Raw genomic sequence first — 24,226 nt, 5'->3', positions numbered from 1 at the left:
GGGCTGTGGCGCTAAAGCAGGCTCAGGTTCGGGGAAGGCCTCAGAGGCAGTGGCATTCACACCAAGTCTGAAGGACCAGGAGGAGCCAGCCTGCCTTGGGTGGGAAATTTCCATAATTCGCATGCAGTTAGTCAGCCTAGAGCCCCAGTGAATCACGGGTGCCATGGCAGGTTGGCACCCTCACTTCAGCAGTAGCTGCCAATGCTAAGCTGGGTCAGCAGGTGAGTGTGGAAGCAGGGGCAATGTGGTTTTGGCAAGAACACCCCCTGGGGCTCTAGGAGTGTGGGGATTGAGAGGAGAGGAGGAGCCTTTTCAATCAGTCAGACTCACTGGGGAAAAAACCCAAACAACCCAGGAGTAGCAATAGTCATCTCGGAGTGAAGGGGAGGGATTTGGTGTGCAGGGCATATGCACCAGGTGAATTGGGACCCTAGAGTTTTGAAACCCCACACCTGAATGGGAGGAAATTCATGGCTGTTCTGTTTGACACAGTTACCTTCCAAGTGAGTTTATATTCCACTAGGGTTGGGGGGAAGTCATTACTTTTTACATACTCCCACGTGACAAGCATGGGTGCCTTCCCTCTCGGCCTCTGCCCCCGAAGTTTGAAGAGAAAATCATAGACATCTGCCTAAAGCTGCTAGACAAGAGCCTGCACTTCCAGACTGACTCAGCCACAGACTGTGCCCTGCGGGGAAGCCCTGTCTACATCAGCAGAGTGGTGTGTGCCATGGTGAGGTCCCTGGCGTGCCCGGGGAGGGAGGAAGCTGTGCAGCAGGAGCCCTGCCCACTCACAGTTGCCCCCTGCAGTGGGTGAAAGAGGGACCCTCTGGCAAAGCCATCTTGGATGAGACTGATGCCAGAATGTGGTGACAAATTTTCTCAACCGAGCTCTGAAATAGCTGGGTGTGGGTCATCACCTCTATTAATTCCAAATTGCATGTTTTGAGAAAGGGTGAGTGTAGCTCCGGTTTGGGAAATGGTCTTGTTGTTTCTAAATTTCCTCTTTTCTGAAGTGATTTTTAAAGCTCTCAGAGGTAAGCTCCAGCTTTGCAGGGGATGGGAGGACACGGGTAAGGGGTAGATAGGAACATAATAATAAACTAATTCACAGTGGAGCAAAAGTCAGAAGAGTCAACCCCCATCCTTAGCCCTCCCCAGCAGGTCTGGAAGTTCACAGTAAAATGCTGTCAAAAGTCTCTCCTCTGTTTCTCAGGCCCATGGGTCTTCCAAGGCAGCCCACACACGGCATGTTGAGGAAATGGATGTTTCCAACACTTCTCTATATGTCTTCTCTTCAGATCAACAGCAATGATGATAATGGGGTGCTCAATGGAAACTGGAGTGAGAATTACACAGATGGCGCCAACCCTGCGGAGTGGACGGGCAGCGTGGCCATCCTGAAGCAGTGGTACGCCACAGGCTGCCAGCCCGTGCGCTATGGGCAATGCTGGGTCTTTGCTGCCGTCATGTGCACAGGTAGGAGGTAGAAAGGACCCCACGAAAAGGTCAGAAGTATAGCCACTCATGTATGAGCCTTCTGAACCATTCCCATCCCAGTCCCACACAGTTCCCACCAAGGGACATTTGGAAGGAAGCCCTTTTCCTCTCTGAAATGTCTCAGCCGGGCACAGTGGCTCACACCTGTAATCCCAGCACTTTGGGAGCCCAAGGCGGGTGGATCCCAAGGTCAGGAGTTCAAGACCAGCCTGGCCAAGATGGTGAAACTCCGTCTCTACTAAAAATACAAAAATTAGCAGGGCACGGTGGCAGCCACCTGTAATCCCAGCTACTCGGGAGGCTGAGGCAGGAGAATCACTTGAACCCGGGGGGCAGAGGTTGCAATGAGCCAAGATCACGCCACTGCACTCCAGCCTGGGTGACAAGAGTGAGACTCCATCTCAAAAAATAAATAAAAAAATAAAGTGTCTCATCATGGACCTCAGACTGCACATGTCTGGGCTTATGTCAGACCATGGTTCCGAAGTGACAGTCACACATCTCAGGATGCCTGACACGCTTGCTTCTTCTAACCTTAGGCAACCTACTAGCATATTCCTAAGAGCTTGGCTGGGAACTGTCTAGGTTCAAGATAGAAATGAGATGAGAGGCTGAGTAATTAGGAAACTACAAACTGATTAGTGTCCTTTCTGAGCACAGAGAATGGGCTCAATGAAGATGTGTACATGGAAGGGAAATGTGAGTCAGGGCTGTGGTGTGGGCCATGGGGCCAGAGCAAGATGGCAACCCAAGGGAAATGACCTTGAATTTGGAGTTGTTGAGGGCCTGATAGCGTGACTCTAGCCAGAGGGTTAGGGGAAGGGAGAAAATGTGAGGTCAGCTTTTCAGATAAGGAATGGATACTACATTAGTAGAGGAAAAACTAAAAAATACATATGGGGAAAAGACGGCAAATGGAAGTTGGTTTGTGAGTGACAAGAGGAGGAGATGAGGAGGAAATCATGAGGGGAGTGATACTTGGAAATGAGTCACACATGGAGGTGAAAGGAGGAGGCCTTCTGCCTCACCCAGGGCCAAGCGCTTGCTCTGGGTCCTCACCCTCGCCCTGCCCCACACCCAGGCCAGCTCTCGGCCTCTTGGCTTGCGCATCTTGATTTGGGTGGCAATCAGAAGGTTATTTATTGTGTTAAGCTGGGGAGAGAAGCCAAGCAAGGTTTTCGCTCACAGGACTCTTTAGGGGAATCCAGGAATGCCAGATCTGCCCATAACTTGGTGTTTATTGGGGGCTCAGGCCTTCTGGGTAGAATTTCGTGTGTGACAAAGTTTGTTGCATTTCGTGTGCATGTATGTGCCGGGCCCATCTCTGGGCTGTTGGAAGAATGCAACTTCCCTGAAGGAAGCTCAGAGAGCCCCAGGCATCTGTCCAAGGGCACGAGGAGGTGTTGCCACCGAGAGAGAGTGACTTTGCACAGTGGTTGAGAATGAACAGTAAGTCCCAAGCTTACTCCTCTGCAGCTGCAGAGCCAGCTCTTGAGTTGGATGAGTTGAGTTGGATGAGTTGAGTGCCCAGGTATAAGAAACAAGGGATTCCACAGCTTTGAGACTCCAAGTCATGAAGATTTGGGTGAAGTGAGAGGACTGAGTCCTTCAGGAAGCAGGCACAAGACCGACAGGTAGAGACTAGATCTCGTATAAGATAGAGAGGGAACCTTCCAGTGTGTGGAAAAGCCTAGCGTCTAATAGGCCAGGTATGTGTGTGTAGAAGGAGTGAGCCAGGTTTGGGTGTGGTTGTCTAGAACTGCATGATGAGAAAAGTGGAACCAGTGAATGGAGATTATGCAATGACATTAGACCAATTAACATGTTTGTGAGAATCATGGCCCTTTAGTGGCCTGGAAAACAAAGGGTTGGTCAAAGTAGGTCAAACGTGGCCCGGTCCCCTGTAGCTCAATCAGCACCAACCTTCCCCAAAAGGGCTACCATGTTATAAATTAAGAAATACAGCAGTTTGACTATCGCAAGAACAAAAAACCAAACACCGCATATTCTCACTCATAGGTGGGAATTGAACAATGAGAACACATGGACAGAGGAAGGGGAACATCACACTTCGGGGACTGTTGTGGGGTGGGGGGAGGGGGGAGGGATAGCATTGGGAGATATACCTAATGCTAGATGACAAGTTGGTGGGTGCAGCGCACCAGCATGGCACATGTATACATATGTAACTTACCTGCACATTGCGCACATGTACCATAAAACCTAAAGTATAATAATGATGTTAATAATAATAATAATAATAAAAGAAAAAAAAAAAAAAAAAGAATATAAAGCATTCACAATTAGCAAAAAAAAAAAAAATAAATAAAATAAAATAAAATTAAGATGAAGTTCACATAATATTGTGAACCATTTTAAAGTGTACAATTAAGGAAAATTATGCAAAATCTCTTTTCAGAAATTTAGGGCTGATGATATGTTTTATTTGCAGGTTTCAAAATTGTTTTTCTGTTTTTTTTTGTTTAAAACCTGTATATGTTTAAAAATTAAAAACATTTAATTATCAAAAAAAAAAAAAAAAAAAAAAAAAAAGAAATACAGCAGTTTGAAAAACTCATTCCTTCATCCAGCAATACTTACTGAGTCCTTATTCTACACCAGGCACTCACTGTGTTCCAAGAGCTCTTGGATACAAGATGGGTAAGACTCAGCTTCTGTCTTCAACCAAAGTTAAAATTAAAGATTTAGTCAAACTCCTTAACCTCAAACAGTTCCCAAAGCATGTTTTTTGAAAATATACGTTATTACTTCATAGCCATAGTGACTAATATTTATTGGGGACTTCCTTTGTGCCAGGCATTGTGCTGAAACCCTGACAGCCTAGAGTAGTGGAGAAGCTTGTGGACTCTGGAGGCAAGATGCGTGAGGTTGCATACCAGCACTACCATTAATTGGCTGAGTAACCTTGGGCAAGTCATTTAACTTGTGCCTCAGTTTCCTCAGATGTACAATGGGGAAAGTAGTGGTACCTACCTCATAGGATTATTGAAGGGATTGAGTGACTTCATACTGGAGAGTGCTTAGAATACTGCCTGGCTATAGTGAGTGTTCAGGAAGCATCAGCTAGGGTCCTCTTGTCTGATCCCCTAAATGACCTTATGAGGTGGGACCTATCATCTCCATTTTTCAGAAGAGGAAATTGAGTGGCGGAGCCAGTCTCATACCCAAGTCTGGCTGGCTCTGCAAGCCATGTGCTAACCATCAGGCCATACCACCTCATGAACATTGCTAGCAGCTGCCATTAATTCAGCACCAAGTCTCTCAGGAACACACTGGGCACTTTCACTTTTACTAATCCTGACCACCACCTGCAAGGTCGATATATCATTATAGCCATTTCACAGATGAGGAAGCAGTCTTAAAGTGACCGAGGGACTCTGGTCTGACTCAGATGTGCATCTCCCCTCTACGGCCCTGCCTCCCAGTGTGGCCTTTCAACATGTTGACACATTGACTTCAACTTCCCATAGAAAAACCACAAAAGGAGGCTTTGTGTGCCTCAAACATGAGGTTATAATTTTTGGGATGTGCTGTGTCCTTGGCATCCATTTAGTTGCCTGTTACTTGAGAATTTTAGAGAACTCCCTGGCCTACCCTTTCTGTGCCCGGGGCCAGGCACCCTAGAGTTCTAGGCCCTCAGGCTCTTCCTGTTCTGGCCTTTCACTCTTTGACAAGATGGGAACCCTCAGGCCTTGGCTGAGGTCTGGGAAGTAGCCTGGATGCCTTGCACGATAGCAAGAGAACAGAGGGGACAGTGATGTTCTGTTGCCTGAAAACTCCCCAAAAGCCAGCTGTGAAAAAGCCACATAGTGTATAATTTCGTACATATGAAATGTCCAGAGCAGGCAAATTCATAGAGATAGACAGTAGAGTGTGGTTGCTTAGGGCTGGGAGGAGGGGATAGTTGGGAGTGACTGCTAATGTAATGAGGTTTCCTTTTAAGGTGAAAATGTTTTGGAGTTAGACAGTAGAGATTGTTGTACAACCTGTGACTGTATTACAAACCACTGAGCTGTACACTTTACAAGACTGAACTTTACGGTATGTGAATTATATCTCAAGAAAATTATTTGAGAAGAAGCCAGGCATCCTGGGAATATGCCTGGTCTATTCTTGTCCATAACTGCCTGGGGTTGGAAGTGGGGTAGGGGACAGCAATGACTTGGGCTGAGGGTTGGGAGGTACTAATGTGTGACCGTAAGCAGATGTACAGCATCATCCCTCTTCTGTAAAATAAGGTCCAAGGTCCCAGGGGCTGTAAGGGGAAGGGGAGGTGGGAAAGGGTGTGGGCGATGGGATGCTGCCTGGTTGGGACTGGGACTGGGCCCTCCTCTTAAACTAAAGCAACCCAACTTGCATGTCTTTTATACATCAAATCCTCACTTATGATTGGTTTGCATATAGTCTGCTTAATGGTTTGCATATGGTCTGCTTAATACTTTTTTGAAAACCCCTGAGCTAGATATTATCAAAGATTTTTCTAACTCAATTATGTAGGGGCCTTTATAACGTATCTTATCTTCATTTCAATACAATAACTCTTGTTCTCATTGTTTTTTCCCTTAAGTCTCAAAGAAGGAACTGCAGCCAAGGCCCTGGTGCATACCCCAGCCTTTTCTTAGATCCCAGTTCAAACCCTTTTGTGCACTGCCCTGGACTAAACACAAACCTGCCTTATTTTCCATTGATTTCCATTGACATAAGATAGTACGGAATGTTCCCTCATAAGGTTGTTGACTAATACATGGAGAGTAGATAGAAAGATGTCTGGCCCATAGTTTTATCTAAATGTTAGCTATTATAATTAGTCTGGTACTGTTTTAATCTCTGCCTCTTGGGCTCCAGGGCTTTGGCTGGGTCTTATTCAAAAGTTGTTTCGGCGGGGTGCGGTGGCTCATGCCTGTAATCCCAGCACTTTGGAAGGCCGAGGCAGGGGAATCATGAGGTCAGGAGATCGAGACCAACTTGACTAACACGGTGAAACCCCGTCTGTACTAAAAATACAAAAAATTAGCTGGGCGTGGTGGTGGGTGCCTGTAGTCCCAGCTAATCGGGAGGCGGAGGCAGGAGAATGGCGTGAACCTGGGAAGTGGTGCTTGCAGTGAGCTGAAATCGGGCCACTCCAGCCTGGGCGACAGAGCAAGACTCTGTCTCAAAAAATAAAAATAAATAAAAAAAGTTGTTTCTAGCTATCCCTGAAACTTCAGTTCCCCTCTCTCCCACTTTTTTTCCCTTTTATTTCCTTTCTTTCTTGGAATGTTTAGAGCTAACTATATTCCTCATTTCACGGCACTCACCATAATTGGTCTGCTCAGGCCCCTCTTTGTAAAAGGCCCTTCTTATTAAAATTAATTAATTAATTTCCTCCTTTTATCTCATAGCCCACTTCCATTCACCTCTCTGCATGATAGGGAAACATTTTAATGTGTTTAATATGTAGCACTGTAGTTGGATGTGTTTTCACAAAAAAATCATATTATTATCTTTGTGCAGTATTTTATTCAGTATGGTTCTGGTTTCATCTATTGTATTTGTCTTTTGTATGCATATGTATATAATTTTATTTTTATTTATTTTTTAAGGCTAGTCAAGTGAAGCAGTGGGAATGGAAAAGGAACAAAGAAATCTGTAACTTGTTGTGATGAATTAGTTGTAAACACCACTGCACTTGGACCAGTGTGTATTTTTCATCTTTAGAAGTTCCACTGAGTCTTTTTTTTTTTTTACCTTCCATTTCTCTTCTCATTATGTTCTTGTTTTTCTATAACTCCCTTTGGGCATTTTAAGCATATTTATAATATTTAAAATAGCTCTTTGAGGTCCTTGTCTGCTTTTTTTTTTTTGAGGTCAGCTTTTTAAAAAATAATTTCAACTTTTATTTTAGATTTGGGGGTACCTGTGCAGGTGTGTTATGTGGGTATATTACATGATGCTGAGGTTTGGAGTATGGATGATTTGTCACTCAGTGCTAATTTCATTGTCTCTGGCATTTCTGAATCTGGTTCTATTGATTAATTTTTCTACTGGCTATGGGTCATATTTTTCTGTTTCTTTGTGTGCTTGCCCATTTTTTATTGTGTTATGCTGTTGACAACTGGATTTTGTTTTATTCCTTTAAAGCACTTTGTGTGGTACAGCAATAACAAATTCCTTGCAGATTAATTTGAGCTTTTGGAGGATTGCTCTTTTTTTTTTTTTTTTTGAGACAGATTCTCGCTCTTGTCGCCCAGGCTGTAGTGCAGCGGCACAATCTCGGCTCACTGCAACCTCCGCCTACCAGGTTCAAGCTATTCTCCTGCCTCAGACTCCTGAGTAGCTGGGACTACAGGCGCCCACCACCACGCCCAGCTAATTTTTGTTCTTTTAGTAGAGGCAGGGTTTCGCCACGTTGGCCAGGCTGGTCTCGAACTCCTTGAGGTTTGCTTTTAAGCTTTGTTATGATGGCTCCAGAGCAGTCTTTACCCTAAGCTTAATTTAGCCCCACTACTAAGTCATGCCTCTTCTGAAGACTCTTATCAAATGCCCTACGTATTATGAGGCCTCTCCACTCTATTGCTTTATCTGGCCTCCTGGAATTTCATCTCCGTGCTTGCACAGATTACCACTCAGCCAAAGACTTGAAAGACCCCTCTGCAGATCTCTGGAATACTCTCTCTGTTCAGCTCTCTCCCCTCCATACACTCCATCCTGGAAATTTCAGCCATCTTAGCTTCCCTCAATTGTGATCTCATCTCGTTAACTCGATAAGACTGCTGAGTTCTTTCTGGGCTTCCCGAGCCTGTGTTGTGGCCTGGACACTGCTCTAGGAAGTCCCTCAATTGCGATTTGTCTGTTATTGTTCTCGTGATCATACTAGAAGTATGTATTCTGGGGAGGAAGACAACAAAAGTAGTGCTTCCTGCTCACATAATATCAAGGGTACCTGCTGTCAATACGACTTATCACTGTTGATGTTGACCTTGATGCCTGGCTGAGATGGTTCAGTCTTTGCTAGCATGAAGTGGCAGGGGACGAGGCTACAGGCTGTGTCTGTACAGTCAGTTTGTCCAAATCAGGATCTAATTAGGAACCAAACATTGCACCTGGTTGCAATGTCCTCTGTGTCTCCTTTAATATCAAAGAGATCCTTTAATTCAATATGTGACTTTTTTGAAGACACTGAGACAGTTGTCCTGCACAACTCTACCTTTTAGACTTACCCGAGGGCTTCATTGTATTGTTGGTCTTATGCCTCTGTTCTTTGTATTTTGCAACTGGAAGTTAGATATAAAATATTCATATTAAACATTTCAACTAGAGGTCTTTTAAAGCAGTCTTCTGATTGTCCATCCCCACATAAGCAGCTGAAATTTTTGTCTTTTCTCTGTTGGTCCAGGAGACTGACTTGCATGAGGATGGAGGGAGTAGATTGTAGTGCTCATTGTGAAGGGGCCTTTTTTGCCATTTAAGACCCCCCCACACACGCACAGACAGATAACCCTTACAAATCTGCCACAGAGCCACAGAGCAGGTCTCACAGCTCCATGGCAACTGCCCAGTGCCATCTTCTGTGCTGCCATTTTCATCTAATACATGACCCAGGTCCTACATGCTGTGCTTTGCTCCTTCAAGGTTGATATCCTTGTTTCCATTTCCTATTTCTCTGTAAACAGTGCTCATTTGTACTTCTTAACAGGTTATTGCACTTCGATGACTAGGGTTCAGTTCTTAATTGCCCCCACCCCCTTATCAAAAAATAATTTTGGTAGGGCCTTGTCTTAGTGCAGGCTAGAAGACCGGAGATTATCATGGAAAACAGATGGTATACCTTTGCATACTTAAGGTACTGTTAAGGAAACAAATAAGATTTCATTTCCTTGCCATTACGGGTGAGAGAGAACAGTTCAAATATGATCTAGTGATGGCATATCTGAAAGACCAAAGTAATATGATCATCTTGGTCATAAGGGACAATTAAAGGCATGGGATAAAGAGCAGGAAGTGATATATTTATCATTTGGAAGCTTAATGTGTTCAGGGAGAAATTAAAAGGTGATAAAAGTCATCACATTTATACTCAATTACTTTGACTCTGAGAGCTGGAGTTTTGGCCACATTTCTCGATAAAAGCTATGGGAGTGTGGCAGTAAAGCTAACTGAATGCATTTCAATAAATTGAACTCTAACTTTCCACTGAATTTTCTTATAAAATTAGGGCCACGTTCCACATTGGAGCAAAAAGAGCTTTACAGCCAGTCCTGAAACATACTAGATATTTTATTTTATTTTAGACAGGATCTCACTCTGTCACCCAGGCTGGAGCACCCAGGCTGGAGTGCAGTGGCGCCATTATGGCTCACTGCAGCCTCAACCTCCTGAGCTCAAGTGATTCTCCTGCCTCAGCCTCCTGAGTAGCTGGGACCACAGGCATGTGCCACTATACCTGGCTAATTTTTTTATTTTTTGTAGAGGTGAGGTCTCACTATGTTGCCCAGGCTGGTCTTGAACTCCTGGGCTCAAGCAATCCTCCCTCCTTGGCCTCCCAAAGTGCTGGGATTACCAGCCTGAGCCACTGTGCCTGGCCCCATACTCATCATTTTAATACACCATTAGGACATGGTCCACTACCAGTCAAGTGAAATTGTATTCCTCGAAGGCAGGAATGTCTTTCATTTTTGTATCCTCTTCATCTAATTGACTACCTGGTCTCAACACTTATCACTGAATGACTACTAAATGGCTGAATGAAGAAATGTAATTACTGATGCTGAGAATGCGGTGTGATATACCTTGATAACTCTGTGGTCCCTTCCCAACTCTGAGATCTCGTTCACCTTTGCCCAGTTGTCACTGCATCAGTGCATATAGTGTATGCATGTCCATAAGCACAGATGCCACACATGGGTTTCTCTTTCACAAGGGACTCAGATCCCACAAAATCATCAGTGACAGGTCACCTAAATCTCATGTCAAACTGTGAGTCATCAAGACTGATAGTCTGCAGAAACAGGTTAAAGGTGCCTCACTTTAACAGGAATATAATGAGCACCTACCCTGTGCCCAGCCTTGTACTAGGAATGTAGAAATGCAAGAAAAGTCTTATATGAGCTCAACTCTAGGGGGATTTGTAATTTGGCAGACAAGGTAAGACAGACACATTAAATTACAGAGAGCCGAATCCAGTGCTGAAATATGTGACACAGGCGATCAGGGTTATGTGAAAGCACGAGAAGGGATCAGTGCGGTGTGGAGTCATTGGTGAAAACTTCACAGAGGAAGGTGCATTGAGACTGAGGTGTGGCTGGGATGTCCAGTGGAGTTGCAGTGTTGTGGCCTGCAGTTAAAAGCATGAGAGGCTTTGAGATCAGAGAAACATGGGTTTATGTCCTGCCCTGGCTTTTCTCTTTCTGCCCTGTGAACTTACCTCTCTAAACTTCAGGTGTCTCATCTTTAAAGTTGGGATAATCATATGGGTATGAAGAGGACTAAGGGAGATAATCCTCGTGCAGTGCTTGGCACCATGCCTGGTACCTATGATGATGATGATGTCCTTGACTAGAAAGGAAGACCGAGAAGGCTGGAAGACAGTAAGTTCAGTGAGGGATGTGTTCAGTGACAGCAAGGTCTCTAGACAGACTCAAGATTCAAATTCAAGAGTCCTGGGCACAGAAGTGGGAGAGAAAGCCATAGTTGGGATGAGCTCTTTGTGGGAGGACAGAACCAGAAGGACAGAGGGAGCAAGGCCCCTGGAAACATGTGTGTGCATGACTTCTGCTGCACAGATCTGAGTGCCTTGAAGCTGATGCCTTGGCTTCACCCCCCATGTAAGAAATCATTCTTGCCCCTCTGTAACTTCATTCTGTTCTACTGTCACAATCTCCTCCCCATCCATGTCCTCTCACAAGCCATGACGAGCAAAGGGTGAGACCGGATCAGTGCAAATCCATCACCACTCAAAGCTTATGCTCTACGGACAGTTGAGCTTGGTACCCAAAGCATATCCCACAACCATTAGGATAGTTGTGTGTTGAACTCAGAAATCACCAGAACGGGCAAAAGATTCACAAGACATCACTCATCCATCCATCCAGCAAAGATGCAGCAAGATGCAAAATGGGCCTTGCCCTATATTGTTAATAGTTGAGTAATGATAAAGATGAATAACACACAATCCCTGCCCTCAGGAAGACAGACTCGTAAACAATTCATTACAAGCCTCGTACTCTGGTTAATGGAGAACTTCAAAGTGCTTCAGGACCAGTTACCTGTGTTAGGGTGGGAAAGTGCCCATCAAGTCATGTTTAGCAGGAGTTGACACCACTATTGACACTTCAGGTGGCCACTCATGAACTCATCCATCCGGGTGAAGGGCAGGGAGAGGATTGCTCCCTGCTCTCCCTCCCTGCCCTCCTCCTTGGCACATTTTCTTGTCACTGTGTCATCCACCCTCCTGACTGTACTTTTAGCGTAAATGTGCCCCTGCAATGCTGCTCTCTTGCCTCACTGCTGTCTCAGGGTCCTTCAGTGACAGCTTTTCAACCTTCAGCCTCACCTCTGCAGCTGTCCTGTGTCACCTCCACCTACAACCCACTTGTCAGCTCTACCCTCCACCTGCCCTAGTTCTTCAGCTCTGTTCAGACCTGCCACGCGAGCTCAAGGCTCCCTTTGGGCTTCTCCCCTCCCTTTTCTGGTCGCATCCAGAGGCCTATCCCCACCCTGGCCTGGAGAGGCTCTGTGTCAAAGTGCAGAATAAGAAGGTGAGCTAAAATCTATACGCAATTAAATGTTTAAACTAAAAATTATAAACTTTTAAGAAATGACAGTAGTGTGTGTGAAGAACCCTTAGAAATAACCATATTTTTGACTCAGTCATTTTACCCCTTAGAATATGTCGCAGGGGAGGGGGGATATTGATCTACAAAGGTATTTATCACAGTATTTACAACAGGGGGAAAACTGAAAACCAACTAAATGTTTCAAAATAATCACCACTAAAATCTTGCTTTTGGCAAATATTCGATAATATAGGAAAATGCTTAGGATGTAAAATTAGGTAAAAACACTAAGATGCTGAACTGTATGCATACTACCAAGAGCTGGACTCGGTATTGACTGCAAGCTTAGCAGTGAAACCAGGATTTTAGTGGCAGCTCTGCCTCTTACTAGCTGTGTGACCTTGGTCAAGGCAGCAAACTTTCTTAGCCTCTGACTCTTTGTCTTCAAAACGGAGATAATAATAGTAGCCATCATATAGAGTTGTCTTGCGGATACTATGTGTGAAGCATTTAGCACTATGCCCAGCTGGTAGATACTATTATCGTCATTATTAAATTGAGTGGACTGTCATTGCTGGACATGAAGGGACAGGGATCCCCAGAGCATTTCATGGTCAGATTTTCCTGTACTTAAAAGAGCACAGAGGCCGGGTGCGGTGGCTCACGCCTGTAATCCCAGCACTTTGGGAGGCCGAGGCAGGCGGATCACTTGAGGTCAGGAGTTCGAGACCAGCCTGGCCAACATGGTGAAACCCCGTCTCTACTAAAAATACAAAAAAAAAAATAGCTGGGTGTGGTGGTGTACGCCTGTAATCCCAGCTACTCAGGGGGGCTGAGGCAGGAGAATCGCTTGAACCCGGGAGGAGGAGGTTGCAGTGAGCCAAGATTGCGTCATTGCACTCCAGCCCTGGGGGACAAGGGCTGGAGTGCGATTTTTTTGACTTCAAAAAAATAAAAAATAAAAAGCACAGAATGGAAATACAGCAGAGGATAAAGAAAGGAAGTTGGCTGGCAAACAGAATGCATGGTCCCCAGGAATAAAGACAACACTCTACCTTCTTTCAAGAATTTCTCTACCAGGTAGAAACTCTCACTTTTCTAAGCTCTTGTTACATGGTTTTCTTTCCTTCTTGGCTTGATCTGTGAAGCTTTCCTGGAGAGGCTTCCAAGATCATATACCCAGGGAAAAGGGGGAATCCAAGTCACAGAATGTTTTGCTTGAGAATCTGATGGTCTCAAGCAATAATCCTAACCACAGAAAGGAATGGAATTCCAGCTTTGGCTTGAAGATGGAGATTTAGGGCCAGAAGAGAAATGCAGTTGAGTCAGGCCTCTGAGTTTTGCCAAAGGAAAGGCTTGCCAGTCCCACCCTCCTGGCGTAAGCAGAGCTCACAACGTGCTAGACTTTACTGGCTCAGGCAGTGCTTGTCTGAGCAGTCAGCATCCCGAGCTTTGCATAGAATCTCTCCCACGAGCTCCAGAGGTGGGGAAGGAAGTTGGAAATATCACTATTCCAGTGTTCCAGACAGCTCCAGCATGTTCCTGCAGATGGCAAATGGAAGATTTCCCCAGGTCCAGGCCCCAAAGTCCAGGAATACACAGGTCCGGAATCTACAGCTCACAGGTGATTTTTTTCTGCCCTTTTTGTAGTGATGAGGTGTCTGGGGATCCCCACCCGTGTGATCACCAACTTCGACTCTGGCCATGATACAGATGGAAACCTGATCATAGATGAGTATTATGACAACACGGGCAGGATTTTGGGGAATAAGAAGAAGGATACTATCTGGTGAGAAACAACCTCTCAGCCTATTTCTAGGGCCACACATCAGAGCCAAGCCCCATGGCAGGAAGAAGGGCAGGACGATGTCCATGAGCCTGGTCCCTCCCCTTCACCTCCTCCACACCCCTTCACCCCCCCCACTCACCCCCCGCCAAGGCTGCCCCCACACCTCTTGCCAATCTTCAGCTGGGAGACAGCTGAACAAAGCCCATTTGGGGTTTAGAAGTCTCACATCATAAGAGCGTTCTGCCCTGGGTTGAGGTTTTCATCTTTGTCACCTCCATCACAGAACCTCCTGGCTCTATGGGGCCTGGAGAAAATTTCTGCACTGCCCTTTGAAGGTTTGTTAAAAAAAAAAAAAAAAAAAAATCAACTCACAAAATCAGATCAATAGGAGAAAAGGCATACACATTAATTAACGTATACACAGGAGCCTTCAGAATGAAGACCCAAAGATACAGGGGAAATTGTCCATTTTTATGCTTAGTCTAACAGAGTATGGACAGCCACGTAGAAATATGCTTGGACAATTGGTATGACCTAATGCTAATAGACTGAGTGGGGAAACCCAGCCCTGTCTACATTCTGCTTGGCCTCTCTGAGCATGAGTTCCTTCCCTCCCAATATGGGGCAGAACCCTCTCTAGAATGAGGGTCTTTTGACCTACAGTCAAACAAGGTAGGTCAGATAAATTTTTTATGGCCAGTTTTTATACAAAAAGGCAGAAGGAAAGCTAGGGTAATATTTTTAGGTTTTAAGACTGCCTTTGGGGAAAAGGGGTTCTGGTTTCCATGACCTTCCCACCTTGGGGAGGAGAGATTTTAATTTCTATGGCTAGCCATGGGGGTAAATGAGACTGAGAGACAGGAAGACAGGAAACGGTCCAAAAAAACACTTCTGCTTCTGAGACCTTCATTTTGGAATATTGTTTCCTGAGTCCCAACTGTTCTGACCACAGGATGGCCTTACCTCCGAATACAAAGACCACGAGTGCCTCTGTGAGTCAGCAACACACACAAAGGGGCCACGAAGACTGTTTCATGAGATGGTGAAGGATTTTTAACTTCAGTGGACTCTGGAAGCCTTCACTTTCTGTTCACAAGCTGAGTCTGCAGAGGGAAACTCTTTTCTGGGAGGCAAACAGAGGTCCACGAGAGGAAGACCTGTCACTAATTAATTATTTTTTTGAGACAGGGTCTGGCTTTGCTGCCCAGGCTGGAGCACAGTGGTATGATCAAGGTCAAGCCTTGATCTCCCAGGCTCAAGTGATCCTCCACCTCAGCCTCCCAAGTAGGTGGGACTACAGGCATGCGCCATGATGCCTAGTTAATTTTTTTTTTTTTTTTTTGAGACAAGGTCTTCCTTTTTTGCTCAGGTTAATCTTGAACTCCTGAGCTCAAGCAATCCTCTCACCTCAGACTCCCAAAGTACTAAGATTACTGGCATGAGCCATCGTGCCTGGCTATCCACAGAGGTTTTAAGCCCTGTGTGTGCTAAGTCTGTCTTTCTATCCAACAGTTCATTTGCTCATCCCTCCCTTGCCTTGTTCTAGAAAGACCAGGCAGTACAACGTCTCCCTTGGCTCTGTTTGACACAGGAACTTCCATGTCTGGAATGAGTGCTGGATGGCCCGGAAGGATCTGCCCCCTGGATATGGAGGCTGGCAGGTGCTGGACGCCACACCTCAGGAGATGAGCAACGGTGAGGCTCTCCAGAAGAAAGGCAGGCCCCGCTCCCTTGGAAAGCACCCCACCCCCGCCCAGCCCTACAACAAACAGCCCACCGAGGCTCCCCTGTTCTCCTTCAGGCGTCTACTGCTGTGGCCCTGCCTCTGTCAGAGCCGTCAAAGAAGGAGAGGTGGACCTGAACTATGACACGCCCTTTGTGTTTTCAATGGTGAATGCTGACTGCATGTCCTGGCTCGTCCAGGGAGGGAAGGAGCAGAAACTTCACCAGGACACAAGTTCTGTTGGCAATTTTATCAGCACAAAGAGCATCCGGAGTGACGAGCGGGATGACATCACAGAGAACTACAAGTATGAAGAAGGTAAGTAAGTAAGCCAGCCCTACTCAGAGCCCCAGCCCTGCAGGAACCTTCCCCTACCCTAGGGAGCCAGAGAGCATCTGCGAGGCAGGACCCAGCCCCACTGTCTCCTCAGCCATTCAGTTTTGAGGCCCCAGTTGGGGTGGCCTCACGGCCTCACTTCTTCATGACACCCCCACCTCACATCCTGCAGGCCAGCGAGCTCCCGCCACAAGGCGCTGACATGGACTGTGGAGCCCAAACAGAATATGAATCCTTCACCCCTGCTTCCCCCTAAAATCAGCCTCCCACTGAAGACAGCAGGGAATTTAGTAAACACTCTGCCATTCATTTATTTTATTTAGGGTATTATTTAATTCACTGTGTTTCATTGAGTCTTTGGAGGACAGGCTGAAGTGAGCCCAGATGTTCACTCCCACCCCTCCTCCCTGTGGGACCGGCAGGGCCAGAGGCTGACTCTGAGGTGACAGCCCTGGCAGCAGTGCCACAGGGGAGGCTGTGTTGGTCAGGTATAGATAAATGCCTGAACATTGAGAAGCGCCAGCCACTAGGTTCAATTACCAGGGAGCCAGGCAAAAATATCCAGTCCATGAGGGCCAGAGGCAGGGTGAGGGCCAGAGCTGGGATCTGGCTGGGGAGGATCTGAGCAGGCACAAGGCAGGGTGGCTGAAGGGCGGTGGGGAGGGCTGAGCAGTTGCTGGGTGTGCTGGTGAGTGGGTGTCTGTGGTTTGTCTAGGTGGGCCTCGGGGACAGACGCAGGGAGGCTCCAGAATTCCCCACCTGGGAAGGGGATTCGCAGTAGGGGGCAAGTGTTGAACACAGCCCAGCAGTGCCATCACCACCCACTCCCTAGTGCCTCTGGCCTCATCTTGGCTGGGCTGCCCCAGAATTGGATCCTGAGGCAAGCATTCAAATACAAGTGGTTTATTTTTTATGCCATCCTGGAAATCCTGGAGCAGAGTGAGGGAGACAGGGAAGGGAAGGAAGTGGATGTAAGAGTACATTTTCAAGCCTGTTAGCAGTGACAGCTGGCCAGGAGCTCTGGAAGTGGGGTTGCCAGAGAAAATAAAGGGCAAATAATGCTTTAGCGTAAATTTGTCCCAGGCCAGGAGCTGTAAGCTCACACCTGCAATCCCAACACTTTGGGAGGCTGAGATGGGAGGATCACTTTAGCCTCGGAATTTGAGGCTGCAGTGAGCTATGATGGCAACATTGCACTCCAACCTAGGCAATAGAGTGAGACCTCATTTCTAAAAAATAAAAATAAAAAAAGATGTCCCAAATTATTTGTTGTTTATTTGAAATTCAAATTAAATTGCCTTGTATTTTTGTTTGCTAAATCTGGCAACCCTATCACTGATTCAGTGTGAAGTGTAGAACAACACTGCCGATTTATCGCACCAGAGAGGCAGGGGGTTGGGGTGTTTATCCATCAAATCCTGTTGGTCATGAGTTGAGGGCTGTTCCTGGGGGATGTAAATTCTCTAGCACTTCTGGCCTACCCCATGCATGAGCTGAGTCTGCTCTGGTAGCAGAGAAAATCTCAGACAGAATTGCAGGGGCTGCAATTTGAAAAGTAGGGCTTGTGGACACTGAAATGGCAAGTGCCAAGGGAATATGGGTGGGGTTTTGACGGCATTTGCTAGAGAGGCCCACGGGGTCCCCTGTGGACTCAGGGGGATTGGAGCCATACCCCGGTGGGCCTGAGTGCCCTGCTTAGGTGCTCCTCGGGCCAGCAGTATTCAGTCTTCTCCCACCCAGCCTAACAGGGTCTGGGGTCACACAGACCGCAGATGCGCTAAATCAGATTCCCATCTTTCTGGGCCCACTCTTTTTTTTTTTTTTTTTTTTGAGACAGAGTCTTGCTCTATCACCCAGGCTGGAGGGCAACAGCGCGATCTCAGATCACTGCAACCTCTGCTTCCTGGGTTCAAGCAATTCTCCTGTCTCAGCCTCCCAAGTAGCTGGGATTATAGGTGCCTGCCATCATGCCTGGCTAAATTTTTTGTATTTTTAGTAGAAACAGGGTTTCACCATGTTGGTCAGGCTGGTCTCGAACTCCAGACCTCAAGTGATCCACCCTCCTTGGCCTCGCAAAGTGGTGGGATTACAGGTGTGAGCCACTGCCCTCAGCCTGTGGGCCCACTCTTACTGAAGCAAATGTCTCCAGATTCTCTTTTGTCTGGAACTGGCCTTAGAATGAACCCCGAGCAAGGGGATAAACGTGGCTTCTGCCTCAGGATGCTGTGGCAAATGCATTGAAGGAGTACAGCTGGTCCCTGGGAATAGTACGTACTCAACAAAGGCAGCTTCTGGAATTATGAGGCGTGGGCAAGTATTCCTGCACATGCGGCCCACAGGGACCCCCAGGATAGAGCAGGGAAGCTGGGGCCACCCTGGGAACTCTGCACACCTAGACTTCCTCTCATATGTATTTACTTATTTACTGTGCTTCTCCTTTCCCTCAGTTTCCAGGAATTAGTCTATCCCTGACCAATAATCTGGCTCTGGAACAGGACATCACACCATTCCCTGCTGTCTTTAAGAGGTTTATTTCTCTGCATTTTTGGGCCTTTGTCTTTCCCTTGAGGACATCAGAATAGAGTTGAGCGGTCACAAGCACAGGTCTTAGAGTTGGGCAGGTTTGCTTCCCACCTGGGATCTGCTCCTTACTAGTTGTGTGACTTGGGCAGCTGACATGACTTCTGTTAGCCTCCTTTTCTTTATCTGTGTATGGAAGAATAAGAAGAAGAATGCTAATGGTAATACACCTGGCTTGTGGCTGATACAGGAGGAAGGGTGTGAAGTGGCCAGCAGAGCCTGCCTGGGAAAGCACATGAGGAGTGGAGGGAGTGCTTGTTACTGGGAGTGAAGGCCTGAAGTTGCTGGTGGAGATATTGGGTGGGGGATGGCGCTCAGCCTCGGTCTACTCCAGTCAGCCTGGCTCACAGCTGGCGCTGTGCTCTCCCCCACTTCAGGATCCCTCCAGGAGAGGCAGGTGTTTCTGAAGGCTCTGCAGAAGCTGAAGGCTAGAAGATTCCATGGCTCCCAAAGAGGAGCAGAGTTGCAACCTTCCAGACCCACACCACTGAGCCAGGACAGCCCTCGGAGCCTGCATACACCTTCCCTTCGACCCAGTGATGTGGTGCAAGTCTCCCTGAAATTCAAGCTGCTCGACCCGCCCAACATGGGCCAGGATATATGCTTTGTCCTGCTGGCCCTCAACATGTCCTCCCAGTTCAAGGACCTCAAAGTGAACCTAAGTGCCCAGTCTCTGCTACACGATGGCAGCCCCCTGTCCCCATTCTGGCAGGACATAGCGTTCATCACACTCTCTCCTAAAGAAGGTACGCATGTGCACAGTTTGTGTACGCAGAGTTGGTTTTGGCAATGTCAGTGGGGTCAAGCCAGCCAACAGGGTTCTAGGGGTGGACCCCTGAGACACCATTATTCCTACTGTCCCCTCTGGCATGATTCCCCTGCTTCCCTCTTCTCCTTCCCCCTCCCTCCCTCCCTCCCTTCCTACCTTCCTTCCTTCCCTCCCTCCCTTCCTTTATCTCCTCTCTCCCTTTCTCTTCTTCCTCCTTTCCTACCACAACAAAAGTAGCTGGTTTTGCAGGAAAAACCTGAGATTTAGAGTCTCTGAGACCTTGGTTGGAGCCTCAGCTCTCCCATTTCCTAGCAGAATGGCGTTGGGCAGCCATTTTGGCTCTTTTCAGCTCATTTCCTCATCTGAATAGCTGCCACCTGCTTCCCTGGGACTTGGTACTTGTTGACTTTCTCTTCTCTGTGGAAGAGAGACCCCAGGTCCAACCCAGGTCTGGCTGATTTTCTCAGCTACTCTCACCCTGTTGTGTTCTTTCTTTAGCAAAGACCTACCCCTGCAACATCTCCTATTCCCAGTACAGCCAGTACCTGTCAACAGACAAGCTGATCCGCATCAGTGCCTTGGGTGAAGAGAAAAGCAGTCCCGAGAAAATCCTGGTGAACAAGATCATCACCTTATCTTATCCGAGCATCACGATTAATGTAGGCAGGAGTCCTGCAAATGGCTTGTGGGGCCCCTTGGATCCGGCGGGGAGGGGGTGAAGCCCTGTGAGAGGGCAGCCTGGGCCTACTTAGGAGAGCATCCCCTCCTTCCTTTGCCTCTTCTGGTGCTCCAGGAGGGAGAAGTTTGTCTGAGAGGTCTTCATCCTCTTGCACCACTCACTAGAGGCCCTATGGGTGGGTCCTTGAGCAGGTGCCATGGACAATAGGAGAGACCCCCTCTTGTGCCACTCCTGCTGTTGGCCTTCCCCATGGGTCAACATAAGAAAAGTGAGCGCAAATAGGAGGGTCTCTGGTCGGGGGAGAGGCCTGTCTGAAAGTCAGTTCAGACTTGATTTGCCATTTTTTGGCTGTGCATCCTTGGACAAGGCCTTGGGCCTCTGTTTCTTGAACTGTTAGAGAGGGGATTAGGCTAGATGGCCTCTGAGGACCCCGCCTGCTCTGACATTCTGCAGTCTTCCAAGTGGGAAGATTTTAAGGGCTCCCTTCCTTCCCGTGCTGTCTCCCCAAAGTCAACCAGCCTCCTAGACCCTGTTAAGTAAGCCCATGGAGCCCCCTCTGGTGGGGAAACATGAAGATTTGGCTAGAACTTGGGCTTTTGTGGCATCTTAGCAAAGAAGCAATATGTTTTTAGAGAAGTGACAAGAGAAAGGGAAAGGACCTTGAGTCTCAAGGGGTGGCGAATTTTGGGAAGGCAAATACATGGGAAACTCATGGTAGATAAAACTTAGAAAGTTTGTTGTGTAGATTCCTCTGGTGCCCTCTCCAGGCTCATAAAGGTCTGAAGTCATCTCTGGTGATCAGCCTTTGTCCTTCCTGGTAGAGAGGGGAGGGGGGACACCTTTGTAAATTTATGTCCTGCTTTTAGGCAAATAAAGGGAAACCAGAGAGCTTTTCTTATATCTGCTTCTTTTCAATTGTCTTCGGCTCAAGGAATTCTTATGCCAAAGTGGCATATTTGGGGGTGGCATATCCTGCCACCTTACAGAACAGTGCCCTTCATAAATATCTGGTGAGTTGGGGAATGAGAACTAATTCTCCTTCTCCTCCTGGTCTGTTTAGGTTCTAGGAGCAGCCGTTGTGAACCAGCCACTCTCCATACAGGTGATATTTTCAAACCCCCTCTCAGAGCAGGTTGAGGACTGTGTGCTGACTGTGGAAGGAAGTGGCCTCTTCAAGAAACAGCAAAAAGTCTTGTAAGTGCTGCAAGTGCTCAGCCTTCTCTTCTGTTTTTTCCCCCCTGAGATTAGCACTATCCTTCTCCCTGGACATTGGTTCCTGAGCCAGACTCCACAACACCGGGGAAGGGAAAGTGGAAGCACTCCCTCCCACTCAGGAAGCTGGGTGGAAAAGGGCTCCGGGGTCATTATCATGCTTTTGGTTTTCTGACATGCTCCATTCTCTGTTGCAGCCTTGGAGTCCTCAAACCCCAACACCGAGCGAGCATCATTCTGGAGACCGTCCCCTTCAAGAGTGGACAAAGGCAGATCCAAGCTAATATGAGAAGCAACAAGTTTAAGGACATCAAGGGTTACAGGAATGTTTATGTAGACTTTGCATTATAAATTCTGGAACAACGCGCCAGACGTGTGAATTTCAAGCTTCAGGAAAAGAAGCAAATTCAAATGCAAGCTGCGCCATTCCCCACCACAACAGAGGCTTCACAGGGCTCCAGCAAGAGCCGCAGAGGGGATGACGTGTTTATTTTCTATCTCCCCTGACTCCACTAGAAATGTAAGCTCCATGAGGGCAAAGACTTTGCTTTGTTTACTTTGTACCCCTATACTCAGAACTATTTCTGGCATATGCTAGGCACTCAATAAATATTTTTTGAATGAATGAATAGGAGACTCCAGCATCCAGAGAACAGGTAGCAAATATCTATGGATGGATATTTCCCTGGACCATTTGCACAGCTCCCCTGGACTCTTTTCAGGGCCCAAGGATTCCACTGTGTCCCATCCAGAGATTGCAGGATTCCACAGTCTCCTATTCAGAAGTGTGATTTGGCACAGAGGTCAGAGGATACTGGTAGGACTTGGCCATGACTTAACTGCCCCCTGCCCCAGATATCCAGGAAAGAAAAAGACAGGCTGAACAGCTCACTGTTGTTTTGTTGTTGCAAAAGCTAATTCCCTAGTATGAATAAACTTCAGACCTTGCTCTCCTTTGCCTCATGTAGTCATCACTTTCCTATCTGTTCCTTGGATGCTGCAGTCTCCTATTCATTCATTCAAAAATGTATTTATTGAGTGCCTAGCATATGCCAGAAGTGGTTCTGAGTGTAGGGGTACAAAGTAAACAAAGCAAAGTCCCTGCCCTCATGGAGCTTACATTTCTAGTGGAGGCAGGGGAGATAGACAATGAACACGTCAACAAATAAATGAGATACTCAAAAGTGGTGTATCAGCCACGATCCAGCTAGAAAATCAAAAAACTCACAGGTGTTTCTACATACTACCTACCATCTTTGTGTCTTAGGGGGACAAAAAATGTCTGGGAGACCTTTCACCCTTGGCTTTCCTTTGAATCCTTTCCCATATCACATCCAATAGGTCCCTCAGTCCTAACAGTACCAGCCTATTCACTCAAAACTCACCGATGCACTGTGGTCCTGGATGGCCTTGGGTTGGCTGGGGAGATAAAGCCGGCTGAATAACACAATGAGGTAGACTTTGAGTGGGGAATGGAATACTCTCAGAATTTTCTATTAGTTGCAGCCTGTGTTTATGGTCATGCAAACTCCACCCTTTCTGGGTCCTACTGAACACAAAACAATTCTGATCATTATCTCCTCTTGTGGCACTGCACAAAGTTCTGCACAAAGAAAGGCATGATGCACTTGCTCTCTCAGTACTGACTACATGACTGAGACAGCTGTCCTATTAAATACACACACAGTAAATAAAGAAGATGAAGACTTCCAGTATGTATAAACCAAAGGGTATGTGTAGTTAATCAGAGGGATAGAAGGGCATGTGGTAAGAATTAGGGAAAGTAGGGAAATAGTCCTGTGAGAGAGTGGGCTGAGAACCAGGAGCTACTGGCAGGGAGCTGGAAGTAACTTAAAATTATTTCATCTTACAATTATTACCTGACAATCATGAGAAATAGTTTAAGGAAAACACCAGAGAGAGAAACATCTTACAGACACAATGACCTCTGAAACACATAGAAGATTTCAGGAACTGTGCCCTAGGACTCTTTAATGAGTCCTGATTTTAACACCACATTCATTAATTCTTTCATTCAACAAAAATTTACTGATTTTCTACTAGGGGCCAGGCCCTGAGCCAGGTAGGCCCTGAGGACACAAGAAGGACCAGGGTCTGCACTTAAGAAGCTCAAGTCTAAGGATGTGGAGAATGAAAAATAAACAGGAGGTTATAACACAGAGCGGTGAGATCCACTACTGGGGTAAACCCAGAGTGTTATGGGAGCACAAGGAGGGCCAACTAGTCCAGCCTTGGGATATTGGTTCAAGGAAGGCTTCCTGGAGGAAGTGGTATTTAAGTGGAGCCCTAAAAGCTAGTGGTTGGTCAAAGACTAGGAATTGGAAGGAAAGGAAGTGGAATAAAGCAGCCAGGAACTGCAAGTCATTCAGATGGCCAGAGGTCAGAGTGGGAGGGAGCAAGAAGCAGGAAAGAAATGAGGCAAGACCCAGGGGGTGAAGAGCTTCAGGCCGCAGTCTAAGGAATTTGGGTCACAATCATCTTCAGGTGTCTGCCTCCTCTAAGTCTTGGATCACAGTGACTTCTTTCAGTGTCAGTGCTCAGAGCTGATTCCACTTTGCAGAGCTGAGCAGACTTCATGTGATTTAAGAAGCACTTAAAGGACAAATAGTTCTCCACCCTTGTCTGCCATAGGAGCTTGCAATTCCCATCAGAGTCACTTCTTCAAGCGCAAGGCCTTCCTTAAATGCAAAGGTTGTCTTTTATCCATTCGTTTAACATTTTTTGAGTTCCTAATGTGCTGAGTGTTCTAGGTGTAGGGAATAGACCAATAAACAGGGCAAATAAGGTTCTCCCCAACCCATTCCCAATGGACAACCTCACAACCCCTCATCCCCCAACCCCA

The 24,226-nt window shown here is 46.8% G+C and overlaps 1 protein-coding gene across 2 annotated transcripts in view; it reads left to right on the top strand.

Moving 5' to 3' along the window:
- Nucleotides 1-22,321, top strand: part of TGM5 (transglutaminase 5) — a 34,535-nt gene extending 12,214 nt beyond the window's left edge. For both annotated transcript variants that reach the window (XM_003778435.4, XM_002825368.5), the window contains 9 exons: nucleotides 605-733; nucleotides 1,302-1,479; nucleotides 13,926-14,064; nucleotides 15,656-15,759; nucleotides 15,866-16,105; nucleotides 19,081-19,449; nucleotides 19,971-20,131; nucleotides 21,212-21,345; nucleotides 21,561-22,321. In XM_003778435.4, coding sequence (XP_003778483.2) covers nucleotides 605-733; nucleotides 1,302-1,479; nucleotides 13,926-14,064; nucleotides 15,656-15,759; nucleotides 15,866-16,105; nucleotides 19,081-19,449; nucleotides 19,971-20,131; nucleotides 21,212-21,345; nucleotides 21,561-21,714 — 1,608 coding nt within the window. In that variant the 3' untranslated portion in view covers nucleotides 21,715-22,321. The remainder of the gene's footprint in view (nucleotides 1-604; nucleotides 734-1,301; nucleotides 1,480-13,925; nucleotides 14,065-15,655; nucleotides 15,760-15,865; nucleotides 16,106-19,080; nucleotides 19,450-19,970; nucleotides 20,132-21,211; nucleotides 21,346-21,560) is intronic.
- Nucleotides 22,322-24,226: the final 1,905 nt, after the last annotated feature.

The sequence above is a fragment of the Pongo abelii genome, chromosome 16, assembly GCF_028885655.2.
Source record: "Pongo abelii isolate AG06213 chromosome 16, NHGRI_mPonAbe1-v2.0_pri, whole genome shotgun sequence".
Classification (NCBI taxonomy): domain Eukaryota; kingdom Metazoa; phylum Chordata; class Mammalia; order Primates; family Hominidae; genus Pongo; species Pongo abelii.
Note: the sequence above shows the minus strand (reverse complement) of the source record. Positions and strands in the feature narration are given on the sequence as shown.